At 32.0% G+C, this 14,392-nt stretch overlaps 2 protein-coding genes across 2 annotated transcripts; one reads left to right on the forward strand and one right to left on the reverse strand.

The window, feature by feature from the left end:
* Positions 1 to 348: 348 nt before the first annotated feature.
* On the reverse strand, positions 349 to 1,458 carry LOC18014345 (probable WRKY transcription factor 64). Its single transcript, XM_006397096.1, has 3 exons — positions 1,211 to 1,458; positions 933 to 1,055; positions 349 to 754 (listed from the first exon to the last, which is right to left on the reverse strand). Exons 1-3 carry the CDS (start codon positions 1,456 to 1,458, stop codon positions 349 to 351), a joined length of 777 nt encoding a protein of 258 aa, XP_006397159.1.
* A 2,172-nt stretch (positions 1,459 to 3,630) lies between these two features.
* LOC18014346 (putative helicase mug81) lies at positions 3,631 to 5,690 on the forward strand. The gene is made up of 6 exons (XM_006397097.2): positions 3,631 to 3,849; positions 4,285 to 4,440; positions 4,532 to 4,697; positions 4,822 to 4,960; positions 5,055 to 5,104; positions 5,215 to 5,690. Exons 2-6 carry the CDS (start codon positions 4,380 to 4,382, stop codon positions 5,276 to 5,278), a joined length of 480 nt encoding a protein of 159 aa, XP_006397160.2. The 5' UTR covers positions 3,631 to 3,849; positions 4,285 to 4,379; the 3' UTR covers positions 5,279 to 5,690.
* The last annotated feature ends 8,702 nt before the right edge of the window (positions 5,691 to 14,392 follow it).

Consider the following 14,392-nt stretch of genomic DNA (forward strand, 5'->3'; position numbering starts at 1 on the left):
CATGAAGAGTGTATTCTTAAATATTTTTTCCATTTGTCAAATTATGATATAAATTTACTTAGTGTTTCACTATAAGTTGATTTGACCTTAAAAAGCAGTCACATGTAATATGTTTGAATAACCTTACGCACAAAATACATCATTGGCATGACGTAATCTGAAGCAAAAAACGGTGACACAACTATGAATCTAAACTCACCAAAACCTAATCTAGACAATACATGACACATCACACATACCGACACTTAGCTAGCCAGCAAAATTTAAAAAGCGAAGAAGAATAAACAATCTCCACAATGTGAACAAAGAAGCTTAAGGAATTTTCTTTGTTCAAACCTAAAAAGAGTTTCAATCAAAAGTAGAAATATTGTCCAAGAACATAAAATTTCCAGGAGAAAACGGAGGAAACTGATACGCCCAAAACTTTTCATCATCGACCAACAACTCATCATTAACATAATCTTGGTTCATGGTATTGGTATGGTACGTGCCTTCGTTTTCGATGGTTTCTTGGTGATCAACTGATACGAGTTGAGGGAGAACCAAGTCAGGCATGAGTTGGTCGAGTCTATCGAATTGAATCATCTTGGAACCGTCTGTGATATCTTCACTAGGCTGCGAAAAAACCGTAACTTGACATTTGTGTTTTCCGATGTAAGTGGTTCTGTACACGGAAGGACTGTCTTGGATCTGCTGCACCCGCTTCGTAGCGTTACAGTTTTGGTCTTTCGCATAGGCACAACGAAAGTAACACCTGCGCAAAAGATCGAAATTATCTATTAGTTACCAAGAATCTTCAGCCAATAAACTCTTGTTCAGTGTTTGCCATAAAACAAAAGCAAGATCCAAACAGAGCATATCGAAACAGAGCAGATCGAAACAGAGCATATTGAAACAGAGCATTACTCTGTTGTTTTGTAATTTCTTCTAACCTTTGGTGGGTAGAAGTTTTGATTTTCTTTTGTCCATACTTCCTCCAAGAAAAACCGTCGTGGTGGAGTGGAGTTGGTGAATCGTCTCTGTAGTGCGTTAAACCGTCTTTCGTATAGCTCTTTCTGCAAACATCGAATATTCAAGAAAACATCAAATCAAACATTTGTGATGATGATGATGGTGATGATGATGATGATGATGATGATGCTTTTACCAAAAAACAAAAACATTAATGATGACAAATGAGTTTTGATTCATTTTTGTTAAAGTCAATTACTTCTTTGGCGATTTCCGAGCAACAAGAGTAGCCATGTTTTGAGAGGAATCATGGTATTGTCGAGGTTCACAAGAAGTGAAGTTGGTAAAGAACGAGAGAGCAGTTGAGAAAGACTCAAGAACGGTATCAAAGAGAGGCTCGGTTGGAACCGAGCTTGTCCTCGGGTGTTCGAGGACCGACTTCAGGCGATTAGCACTTTCTTGTCCATGAAGTAGCGCCTGAACCGCCTCGTCCACGCCAGGAAACATTTTCCCTTGACAGTGTTGAAGGAGTCAAAAGAAGAGAGAGTAATGAGAGTGTTTTTTCTTATTTCGTTTACTTTTGTTGGAAATATTTTGAGAGTTTATCACTGCTTTTATGGGTTTTTGGTTAGGCGTAACATTGCTAAGAAACTGCAAATCCGACAATTTCGGTGTTCCTTATAGTTTACTTGTAGTTGGTATTATAAAAATAAAATAATCCATTAGTCCCCGTTGGGCGGTCATTACCAGACGGTCCAGAACAGATTAGAAGCATTAACGTACATATGACTAACAATATTACAATTTGTGATACATTACAGTTTTTTCGAGCTATATTTGTAAGATTTTCTTTGATTTAATCTTTGTTACATACAAGATTTTATCTAATTTAGAAATGAATAGATACAAACAAAACTTCGAATTCTGATTGAAAGTTTGTATTGTTGTATGTTGATTATGTATCCATATGACCATATGTTACATTAATACATGTAAAACGCACAGTATAAGTTTTTAAAAAAAATTAAGATAGAACTAATTAATTTCTCACTATATTTATTTTTATCTAGTTTGATGCTATACTATCAAGAAAAAATGATAATGAGTGACTGAAGACAAAATAAAACGTCGGGCTCGCCGACTCGGTGGGGACTTTTAAGAAAAATAATGAGAAGGAAAAAGTCGGGCTCGCGACTCGCTGTTATATATCAGAAAGCAGAGAGAGAACCTCCATATCAAATCTTCAATATATAAAAAAAAAAAACATTTTTAATGAGACAAGTGTAATAAAAAATTTAATATTTTATGACTTGTTCAAATTTTGTCATTAGATTTAATCGGCGCCGATTTATGTGGTTTACTGAAGGTATCATCAGTAATTAAATTTACTCACGAATATGAAATTGAATAGTGGATAATACTCCCTAAGTTTCAAATTAGTATATGTTTTAGGGAAACAATTTTTTTTTTTAAATATAATTTATTTTAAGGTTCTATGCAATTTTTTTTTAGTTAATGTCTTAATGATGATAAATTATAACTTCAAAAAAATAATTAAACTATTGGTTTAGCTAAAGTTTAAATAAATTATTAATTATGAAAATAATACAATTATTATTAAATTTTATGTTATGTTCTTAATATGTGTGAAAAGCTTAAAACATCTATTAAATTAAACAGAGAGAGTGTAAATAAGATTTCTTTAATTTTAATCCTTGTTACATACAAAATTTCGAGTGATAGAAAAAAAAAGAATAAAAAAAAGACAAAACTTTTGCTGTTTTTTATTGAAACAAGTGTAAAAAGAATATCAAATATTATTATCGGTTCAAATTTTGTCATTCGATTAAACCGGCATAGATTTATGTGGTTTATTAAAGGTGACATCAGTCATTAACTACAAGTAAACTATTTTTTTGCAGTTATTAAACAATTTTTTTGGTACTTTTGATACTATGTTAATTGGGGTTTTTGCTAAAAATGACCTAAAATTTGATTTTGAATACAAAAGTAGACTCCTGATGTAATGTTTAGCAAAAATAACCTAATGGGGTAGTGAAAAGACAATAAGTAAACTATTTTTTTTGCAGTTATTAAACAATTTTTTTGGTACTTTTGATACTATGTTAATTGGGGTTTTTGCTAAAAATGACCTAAAATTTGATTTTGAATACAAAAGTAGACTCCTGATGTAATGTTTAGCAAAAATAACATAATGGGGTAGTGAAAAGACAATATACTCCTGTATGACCAAATAAAAAAACGGATGTCCTAATTACGGTTTAAACCTTGACGAAGTCTACTTTAAAGTAATAGAACTTCTAACATAACTTATGAAGTCTACTGTATAATTAAATCATAAAATTTAATTTTAAAAATTATAAAAATAATATTAGTTTCAAATTTGTAATCATAAATTAGATATTAGTAATCCTAATGTATATAAATTATTTTTTAATATTCATAAGTTTAAATTTTGTTAATTCAAATTAAGAAGAACAAAATATTTGATTTAGGGTTTACACTTAGTAGACTTCAATATAGAAGTCTGCTAAACCGAATAAATTAACTTTACCAGAAATTAAATCGAAAATAGTTTTCTTAACCAAAAATTAAATCAAAATTAAACCAAAAAATATTAGTCATATATATAAGATGTAACCCTAATTTTTTAGTGGAAAAAAAACTCTCGCCACTCTCTTAAACGGCGCATCACTCGCCTCTCTCGCCGGCCTCTTCGCCTCTCTTCCCTCTCTTCTCATTTCTTCTCTACCCTAAGCGTAGGAGTCACTGCCTTCACTGGGATTAGGGTTTTCACTGCCGCTTTAAAGCTATCTCCTCTTGCTTGCTGCAGATACCTCTTTGCCGTTGATCTTCTCCTTCATCTACAAACATGGGGTACGTTTCTCCTATCGTAGATCCTTTGTCTTGTGTCTCTGTTTGCTCTTTTAGCGTTTTAGCAATCTGTTTTTCTCGTTGTTTTGGTGAATTATGAGTGATTTAGTCGAATCTGCTTTGATTTTTTTTTGTTGGAAATGGTGTCATGACTCGAATTTTAATTGTGGCATCGGACAATCAATGAGTTCTATCGGGATTATGTGGCAATGTGTGTTCGTTTCTCGATATATTTACTCATTTTTTTCTTTTCCTCATGGATCCACAATTGATTATAATTAATTTTGCTAAGTGCTAACTCAATAGATAGGAGCTAATCTGGAGATTTAGAGTATAATAAAACCCATGTGATTTTCTCTGCGCTCTAGTTATTAAAGCTTATGTTTGTTCATATCCTACTCGAAGCTGAATGTTGTTTAATGTGGTGTAATGTTGTAGTAAGACAAGGGTTATGGGAGCTGGGCGCAAGCTCAAGAGACTTCGGATTAACCAGAGGTCGGCTGACAAGCAGTACAAGAAGTCTCACCTTGGAAATGAATGGAAGAAGTCTTTTGCTGGTTCATCTCACGCCAAAGGAATCGTCCTCGAGAAAATGTAACGCTTTTTAAAAAAAAACAGTCTTCATTTTCCTGTTTTTTTGAGTTTCGACATTTTAGCTGATCTGACTTTGTGTTTGATTATGCAGCGGTATTCAGGCTAAGCAGCCTAACTCTGCTATCCGTAAGTGTGCCAGAGTTCTCTCTGCTGAGCTCAAGCTCGCCAGTGCTACCAGACATCTCAGGGGCGATTTCATTGCCGCAGCTGGTTCCCTCCTCGTTGCCGGATTTCTCGTTGGTCGCCGGCACTAAATGGTAAACCATCGTTACTCTCTTTGGTTGTCCGTTGCAAGACTCTCTCTCTTCCATATCTTTATTTTGATTTTTTGTTATTTAAATGTTAAGATGCTCGGGTTGATGAATTTAGTTATTATTACAGGTATGTTATTCAAGCATGTGTAGTTGTCTATATGATATTAGCGGGAGAAGTAATCTCTATTTTGCAGATGTGTGGCAGGGCTGGTCGGCCTCCATTTGATGACACGGGAATGGTTATTATTATGACTAGAAGAGAGACGGTTATATACTGCAACTTTTCTCTGTGCCTGAATCTCTTACTTTATTTTAATCTTCTCTTATCTTATCTGGCTGTGATTTATTAAATGATTACAGGTCCATCTTTATGAGAATCTTTTGAATGGATGCGAGGTTGTTGAATCACAGTACGTATTGGCCGATGAACTTTTTGGAACCCTTTGCTTTTCTGCACATTTTTCAAAAGCTATTTGTTGACTTTCAAAAACATTCTTCTGTTGTTTTTTTTTTGTCTCAGATTGCTGCCATGCTTAATAGAGCACCTAACCGCAGAAATAGTTCAACTTACTGTCAACAAATAGTTCAACTTACTGTCAACAAATAGTTCAACTTACCGCAGAAACACAGTGTGGGGCATGCGGCCGATGAGTTCTGGATCTGCTGTGACGTTTGTGAGAACTGGCTCCATGGGAAGTGTGTGAAGATAACACCAGCCAGGGCTAGAGGTGTCAATCGGGCCTTTTGTCCGCGGGCCAGGCCCGTTAAAGCCCTAATGGACGCGGGCTTGGACAACATATATTTTGCCCAATAAAAAATGGGCTTTATGGGTTGATCCGCTGCGGATCGCGGATTAAACGGGTCAACCCGTTGCGGGTATGTGGGTTGACCCGCTAATATATATATGTCAAAGAAAAAAAAACGTTTCAGAAAAAATTAAGACTTTTTGTTACTACTAGAATCTCTTATAACTTAATTAAAAACCTTAAATATAGCAGCCAAGGAGGAAACTCAAAATTTAAAAAACCAGAATATTAAAATTGAAACAAAGTTTCTCAGTTCTCCCGTCAAAAACAACATCTGCTTCTAGTCAATTATTTGCAGAAAACTAAATTCAACAGTTCAATCACCTTTGTAATGGTAAGTTGTTTATTTTTTTAATATTGTTTATGCTTTATCAATTTTATAGAATCTGCCATGCTTATATAAGTTTTTGCAGTAACTAAAATTGAATTCTCGATGTATAATTCTTTTTAATGTATCTTGCATACTCTGTATATATTCATAGGTTTCTCATTCAATAAAATTATAGAATTCCATAAACTTCATATGGTAAACCCTAAACCTTATAAATCTTCAATAAAATTAAAGATTTATTTTCAGCCCGCGGGCTAGTCCGTTTACCCATTGGGCTTGGCGGGGCGGGCTTGGACATAATTTTGTTGTCCGCAATCTTAGTGGGCCAGCCCATCAAAGACCGCAAAAATAAAAATCCGCAGCGGATATGGCCCGTTGGGCGCGGGCTGGCCCGTTTGACACCCCTAGCCAGGGCTGAACACATCAAGCAGTTCAAGTGCCCATCTTGCAGCAACAAGAGGGCTCGGTCTTGAACTAGTTTTTATTGCCGCGTCGGTCGTAAACAACTGTATTATAATCATTAAGTTGTTTTTCTTGTTATAGTCATTAAGCAGAATATCAATATGAAAAATTGTAAAACATATGCATCATGTAATGCAAATTGATGTTAATATATGGAAATCTTTTCAGTTTATCTTTTTAAGGAGTATGATAACAAGCCTTAAACATGATTAAAAGTCTTGAATGCACATATTCTTTTTTACACAATGTTTTAAATCAGCTTATGTCACTTTATCAACTTAGTTTTGTATGTAATATCAACTTGTGAGACTTGTACTATAAATGTTAACTTGTAAACTAGAATACAAAAACATTGCACAAAATACAAGTTCTTTTCCATCTCCTATTTTCAATTGAACTATTCTATATAATAAACACACAAAAAAATCATATTAGCAAACATAATTATAAACCAAATTATGGCAAACACATAGAACACAAATTTTTCTAGCAATTAGACTTCGTGTGCAGACTTCATCCGTAGACTGCTGGAGAAGTCTACTTTTACAAGCTAACTAGCTTATAAATCAAAAAATTGATTTCACACTAATTATCGACTTAAATCAAATGAAAATCATTGAGTAGTTCAACCACTTGCTAACACGCATATCCAAACCTAGAAATTTTAAAAAACATTATAAATATTTTTGAAAGCGTTTTTTAAATAAATACAAATAGTAAACTTCCCAATTAGACTTCCTTAGTAGACTTCTCATGAAGTCTACTGAAGTCTACTTTGATAAGCTAAGTAGCTTAAAAATCGAAACTTCTGATTCAACAATAAATATCGAATGAAATGAAATGAAATTCACTGGGTAGTTCAATCACTTACTAAGAAGCAATTCTAATCCAAAAAATTAAAAAAAATACTTTATAAATTTGCCTAAAACGCGTTTTTAAAAAAACTGCAAAAAGTAGACTTCTAAAGCAGACTTCAAACGTAGACTGGAGGAGAAGTCTACTTTTTCATAGTGAAGTCTACTAAAGAAGTCTACTAAAAAACAGGTTATTTTTGCAATTGACCAATCCATTGACTTTTCCTTCAGTAGACTTCAGAAGTAGACTTCCGGCCAAAAAGGTTACTTTAGCATTTGACCGATGCATTGACTAACAAAGTAGACTTCTATTGTAGACTTCATGTAAAAGTAGACTTCTCTGACAGTCTACTTTTGAAGTCTACTTTTTCAATAGAAGTCTACGAAAAAAAATGTTATTTTTGCAATTGAATTTTTTGAGTAGACTTCACTGTGAAGTCTACTCAAAAAAAGATTCCTTCTAAGTTTGACCGAAAAATATATCTACAGTTTTTAGACTTCTTTCTGAAGTCTACTGCAGCTTTCCAGAGTTTTCTGAATTTTTTATTTTTTAAAAAACTTTAGTCAAACACTAAAATGACCTATACGTTTTTGGTCAAACTACAAAAGTAACTTAAAAGTAGACTTCTTGTGCAGACGTAAACAGTAGACTTTAAAAAGAAGTCTACATTAAAAAGTCAAAATACGGTCAACTACAAAAATAACCTCTTTTCTTTCGTAGACTTCTTAAGCCTTCAAATGAAGTCTACTATGTTTTTTTTGTTTTCAAAGGATATCGAGTAGACTTCTCGTGAGGTTTAATGAAGTCTACTTTTAAAAAGCAATTGCAAAAATAACCTTATGTTGACTAGTAGACTTCAGTATACTTCACGAGAAGTCTACTTTCGCGATATGAAAACTGAAATATGGAAAAATTGAAGTGCGACGATTACCTTTAACAAAATTGAGCTTGGCTACAGTTCTTTTAAGCACCCAGAACTCAGGATTTCACCAAAAATAAGCAACCCAGATGTTAGGTAACCAGAAATCACCAAAAATGCATGACTTTTGGCATTGTAACTTAGCCCAGATGTTTTGGAGAAGAAATTATGAAAGAATGAGGAAGGTTATGAGTGAATGAGCTCACTACTTATTACAGCTTTAAAATTGGTTGAGAATCATTTATTCCATTTTCATGGTTGTTCATGGTGGTTGAACAAATTGAAGAAGATGGCATTCTCGTAATAAAAAGGTCTTTAGAAGGTCCAATGAGACTTTAGCCAAATTAAAGAAAAATCGAAATAATAGATGTATAATAGCATTTTCGTTAATAGTTTAAGTGAGAAGGATAAAATTGTGAGAAAATGGCAAAAGTTGGAGAGAGAAAAAAAAAGAGGTTAGTTTTGTGTTTGACTTTGAAATATGAGTTAAATCTGAAACTCTCTCATGTTAATTAAACTATTAAACTAGGTAATTAAACAATTTTTTTGGTACTTTTGATACTATGTTAAGCTTCATCTTTAAAATAGTCATTATTTATATATATTAAATTTATTAGATTATTGTAATTCTTCATTCTCTCTAGCCAGAAATTTCTTTTTCTTTTATCGGAATTGTCTCTTATTCTTTTCTGTTTTTATATTTCATGCAAGTGGATACAAAACTATAATATCAGAACGTAAATAAACAATTCATTTGTTAGCTTTTATATCATGATAAGTTTTAAAATTGAATTAGTCATTATTTTATACATTATTTTGATAGATGAATTTATGTCCATTCTCACGTAGTCCAATTTCTTTTTACACAAAAAGACAATTAAATCAATAATAAAAAAACTGCAGACTTTAGAATGAAATAGATCGCAGATAAATTTAGAATTGGACTTTAATGATTCAATTAGAATGAAGTATAATACATCATTTTTAAAATACATGTAGGATAAATAAACAACCAATTAAATACATCAAAAAATCGTCACATAGGTTAGAAAATAAACTAACAATATATCAGCACAAAAATATACATAAAATCGCTGTGAGAACGACACATCAGATTTCTCGTTTCACAAATAATAGTATAGATAAAAAAACCTGTATAGTTAGTAAAATTTGTAAATTTTCATTAGAAATTGTATAGTTGCATACAAGATCTTGAGGGACAGGTTTTGGGCGAATCAGTTCCTCCGTTTTCTCCTGGAAATTTTATGTTCTTGGACGATATTTCTACTTTTGATTATACCCTTTTCAGATTACATGTGACTGCTTTTTAAGGTCAAATAAACTATAGAGAATCTATATATATTTATAATCATAATTTGACAAATGGAAAAATATAAAAGATTACATTTTTCATGTTATGTAGCTGAGTCAGATGAACATTATCCGAGTCATTGTTTCAAAAAAAAACTTTATCCGAGTCCCGATTTGGGAATGACCTAGTAGGAAGCAAATCTTAATCGCAATTGCTGTCGATTCAACTCTATTAATGGACACTTAAATAAAAAATAAACTTGACACAGTTTGTCAAATTTTGACAGCTTAAGATATGCAAATAAGTGTATTTTGATGATGGACACGACTCATGACCTAATCCATGCGAGTAGAAGAAAAAAAAAATTATTAGCTTTCTTTTCGGCCAATTCTTTTAGCCTACTTATGAGTTCCAAGTATTTTATCTTTCTTTATAACGGGAGAAGCTAAAATATTATATTATTAGGTGTGTTGTCCGCGATATGCGCGGACTGAGTGTTTTTAAAACAATAATGTTTTATTAATTAATCTTACAGTTTCTCTTTAACCAAACTCTATCACAAAAATGTAAAACCATCGACACAAAGGTCACTAAATATATCAACGATGCGTAAAATTCTCTACAAAAAGATCTGAAAATACAATGGTTGGTGTTTAGTTGCACACATTAACATAAGCTAAAAAAAGCAGATTATATAACATAACAAAGAATTTTAAAAACGGTAAAAGCATAAATAAATATTTCAGTGTATAGCTTAATTTCTGAAATTACGATAATCATACGTTATAGTAGAGAGTCTAAACATATGAAATCCAAAAAAATTGATTGTTGAAAATAACATCACAAACCAATTTAAAACCAATTTAAAAGAAAAAAAAATATTACAAAATGTCAATTGTTTGAAAGATATCTTTGTAAACCACATTCATTGTTTTCTATTGCGGCTTTCTCTTTTCATCACTTATCAAAATACGTAGTCATGTGAGAAAACTGGTTTAGATAAGAATAAACCAACATATTGTAAAGTTTAATCTTGACTTTTATTGTTATAGCAAATGTGATTGCAATGCCTACGACGCGTTTTGAAATAGAACATTGCTTCTGGAGGAGAAACAAACATCCTAGGAATCAAAACTCTCTTGCCAATTTTTTTTACCACTTAAATGGCTAACCTCAATCACATGTTTAGCCTATCTGGTCACCAATAACCTTGTTCCATTACACAAACTACCTCTACGATCAATATTTCTAAGTAGTATGATAGAAGCACCAGTTTTCAACTTCAGGCAATGATTTGGCAACCCAGATACTCTAATACTGTTAAGATATTCCTGAGTATAAACCATATAATCATTCTTACTTGTTTCTGAAGTATCAATACTATCTGAACTTAGATATTCATATTTATCACCTGTATTAAAATAGTTATTTAATTTAAAGCAATTTAGTCAGCACAAATTGAATTTTACGACATGTATTAGCAATTACCTACCTGTGAGCTTAGATAACATAAACTCATTAATAACATCCATGTCTTGGTTTTGGAAACTCAATATAGCTCTCTCCTGAAAAAATGTTGGATCTCTTATGGTTACATATGATATGATATAAATTTCAGTAACAATCTTTTCTAGTGGATTCCCTGCACTTGTAATTAATAAATCTGATGGAATTTCAATTTCAACTTGTCCTGTATTTGGTTCATTTATCTTTCCATTACCGATATCCAGAATCCATTTAGCAAAATCTGCCATCTATTGGTTCTTAACACCACCAGACCCAACAACGAAGCCTCATATTTGTTGTTAGCTCCATCATCTTGCATTCTAACCATAAATTAAATGAGATGAAGTCAGACTTGTCATTATTGTTTCTAATTCACGTTTTGAACGAATTATTGCCATCTTTGGTTGTCTTGCAAGTCTAGCACGGCCAATTCTCCCTACAGATTCAATATCTATATATTGGTGATATATCGAGCGGTGCATTTTCTTAATAGGTGCATAAGCTTCAGTCTTGGTTGTAAATGCTGAATTAACACCCGGAAAAAATGGTTATAATGGTTATTTTAAAACCGAGAAAGGTGAGGCTCAGAAAGCTTGGAATGATTTAAACCTAAAGACTTACGCCGATTAGCTATAGGAATCTTGGTCGATTCCTTTGATTTTGACCCATCCTTTTTTTACTTCATGTCCTTCTGAAAGTAGACACTAATAAGAGCTCAAATTGAACTAAAGAAACCAACACACAAAACTTCGTGTCACCTTCATATGCCATGATCGATGCTATATCTTAAATCGAGTGAACATATATATGTAGTTTTTATTTCAAACTTTTATTTCTCTGAATCAGCAAAACAGTGGAGCTCTGGCGCTAAGTTGCTATATCTATACACGGCTGTAGAAGCCAAAGTAAAAGCTGTTTAATTTTTTGCTGGGTTTTTTAATGGGATTATTATTTTAAATTATTTAACTAATTGCTGACGTATTACATCGTAATATATAATCAGGATCTGTTCGGTAAGACAAGTGTTTCTAATAAATTATTAATTTGATTTTTTTATAAGGGTATAAACAATTTTAGGAAATCCATTTTTATGTGTTGTATGCAACCGGAAAATTTTAAACCTCTAATATAGGCTTGGTCCATCACAATTGTGATATTATTGAAGATTAACCATTTTTTTAAAGCAAAGATGAAACAAAATACTGTACAACTGCTGATAATTATTAATACTTTATTATTAAAGATCAAAGTAAAAATACTGTAGGCATGATCAAAAATTACCCTTTAAAAAAAAAGAAATAGGAAAAAACCATTTAATGCACTTGCATTGATCAAAGAGAAAAAACCATGAATGGTAAGAACACTATGACGTGAATCATCTGTAACATATGGAAACTCTAGCTTCCTCTTTCGAGATTCACCGTACGGCAGGCTGGAAGTACAGCAAGGACATCTTGAAGTCACCGGCAAATCAACTAAATGAGAAGGGCCGATATCATTCTCCGAAGATTCTTCTACCTCAAGACCTAATGCACCGTACATTTTTTCATCGAACTTGAGACTTAAATGAGAATAGGCACCTTTTCTTAAAGGCTTTGACCTACGCAAAATCATGATTAAAGTAGAACTTCGTTGCAGGAGAAGACAACAGGGTACATTCATCCCCCGACTTAGTGATCATAAGAGGACGATAACGATGCCTTCTTTAATTGCACAGCGAAACTTATCTTCAAACTGTTCTGCTTGGTCTCCCAGGAGCACCACTTGTGTCTCTATATCCGCCAATATATTCAACATAAGTACGAAAAACCCGTATAGAAGCACTAAACATACATATTGTAGACCACAGTCAGAGCCGTGCTTATATGTATAAAAAAAAGGTATTTGCCTTAGGCCACCAAATTTATTTCTAGTTTTAAGGGCCACATTTTTTATAACTTTATCAAAATATGTAAAATACTTGATTTTATTTGTTATGTATAGTAGAAAGATATGTATATATATATATATATATATAGACAACTTGAAAAAATGTGTTATGATATTTAAAATTACATTTTGTTTGATAAAAACTATAATTATATTAACAATATATCAACTATAAATAAAATTTCAAAATAAACAAAATAAAAGAATAATAAATTTTATAATTTACCTTAGGTCTCTCTAAGGCTAGGCACGGCACTGACCACAGTCAAAACAATTTTCCTAACCAGCAGCACATCATTCTTGTGTACATGTTTTATGTACCCCATGTCCCCATCATATCTTTTTTTTTATTTTATAAACAACGGATAGTCAATACGTGTATATATATATATATATATATATAAACATATTAAATAAACTAAAGACATTAGATATATAACATATAATCCAGCTCCATGCTCTGTTTCACTTGTGCAAAAATCGAAAGCATTTAAATTGAATTTCTCATATGGAATTGTGCTTAATTCTAGAACAAAAGAAAATACCCTGGTTCTTTCAGTGAAGGCTATAATGTATCTATTATCCGAGATTAGATAGCAACTACGGTTTGAACGCACACCAAAAATCATAATCTCTATAATGTTTCTTTCACTCACACAGGGACCCATGAACCATGGCTTGTATATTATTCTCCTGCGTATATGTTTGACAACATCATTATATAACCTCAATTTATTTGAATTGTAAATAATATGAATAAACAGTGTCCCAATACATTATAATGACAAAGCTTTTGATCAGTTAGAAGCAAATTATTTCCCTTTGTCCGACTTTCATTGATAGGGCATGTTGTTGATTCCCATTTTTTTTACTACCCTAACATTATATGATCAAGAGTCCGGAAATAATCCATGACGATCTTAAGCAGAATGCATACTTGAGTGCCTATATAGGTTTTGTAACTTAAATAATTCTGCATTAATAATTGAACAACGTCATTTTTTTCTTAATTTAATAAATTAAGTAGAGAAGATTGTGAATATTTAATGAATCAGAGAGTTTTCGTGATTTCAATTTCATCAAACATGTATATACCTTTTCGTTGATATATCCCTTTTAGCTGAAAATATTTCTAGCTATTTTGTTATAATTTAGATAGATAATGATGATAGTGTGTTGTGAACCTAATCATGTATGCATCGTAGCATATAATATTTTTGTGGTGCTTACTTATGAAAGTTAAGGTAAGAATGCGAGGTAGGGAAAATAAGAGCATTCTAAATAGGGATATTTATACTGAATATAAATATTGTTTATATCAAATCGAAAGTTCGGTTAAAATGCAATTTTTAAAAGATTTATGCAAATCGAGTTAATCATATATATTTTTATAAAGAAAGCAATATCTAAGTATCTATCAAATAGTAATCAGACGATGATAAATCATAATTAAGAATCTTAGTCTGTATACATTAAACATTAGTAACCAACTCTATGATAAATCAGTAACCATCCAAGAGGCAAATTAATTATTACTACCAAAATAGCAGAAAATTGGAAAACACAAAAGAAAGACGA

This window comes from Eutrema salsugineum, unplaced genomic scaffold, assembly GCF_000478725.1.
Source record: "Eutrema salsugineum unplaced genomic scaffold, Eutsalg1_0 scaffold_3, whole genome shotgun sequence".
In the NCBI taxonomy this organism is placed as follows: domain Eukaryota; kingdom Viridiplantae; phylum Streptophyta; class Magnoliopsida; order Brassicales; family Brassicaceae; genus Eutrema; species Eutrema salsugineum.

Excerpts from the sequence above, each read along its gene's own strand:
- LOC18014345 (XM_006397096.1), bottom strand. The coding sequence starts at position 1,458 with ATGTTTCCTGGCGTGGACGAGGCGGTTCAGGCGCTACTTCATGGACAA. Across the intron at positions 1,056-1,210 it reads GCTCGGAAATCGCCAAAGAA|AAAGAGCTATACGAAAGACG; the intron begins GTAATTGACTTT and ends CGATGTTTGCAG. Across the intron at positions 755-932 it reads AAAACTTCTACCCACCAAAG|GTGTTACTTTCGTTGTGCCT; the intron begins GTTAGAAGAAAT and ends TCTTTTGCGCAG.
- LOC18014346 (XM_006397097.2), top strand. The coding sequence starts at position 4,380 with ATGAATGGAAGAAGTCTTTTGCTGGTTCATCTCACGCCAAAGGAATCG. Across the intron at positions 4,441-4,531 it reads GGAATCGTCCTCGAGAAAAT|CGGTATTCAGGCTAAGCAGC; the intron begins GTAACGCTTTTT and ends TTGATTATGCAG. Across the intron at positions 4,961-5,054 it reads TTATGACTAGAAGAGAGACG|GTCCATCTTTATGAGAATCT; the intron begins GTTATATACTGC and ends AAATGATTACAG.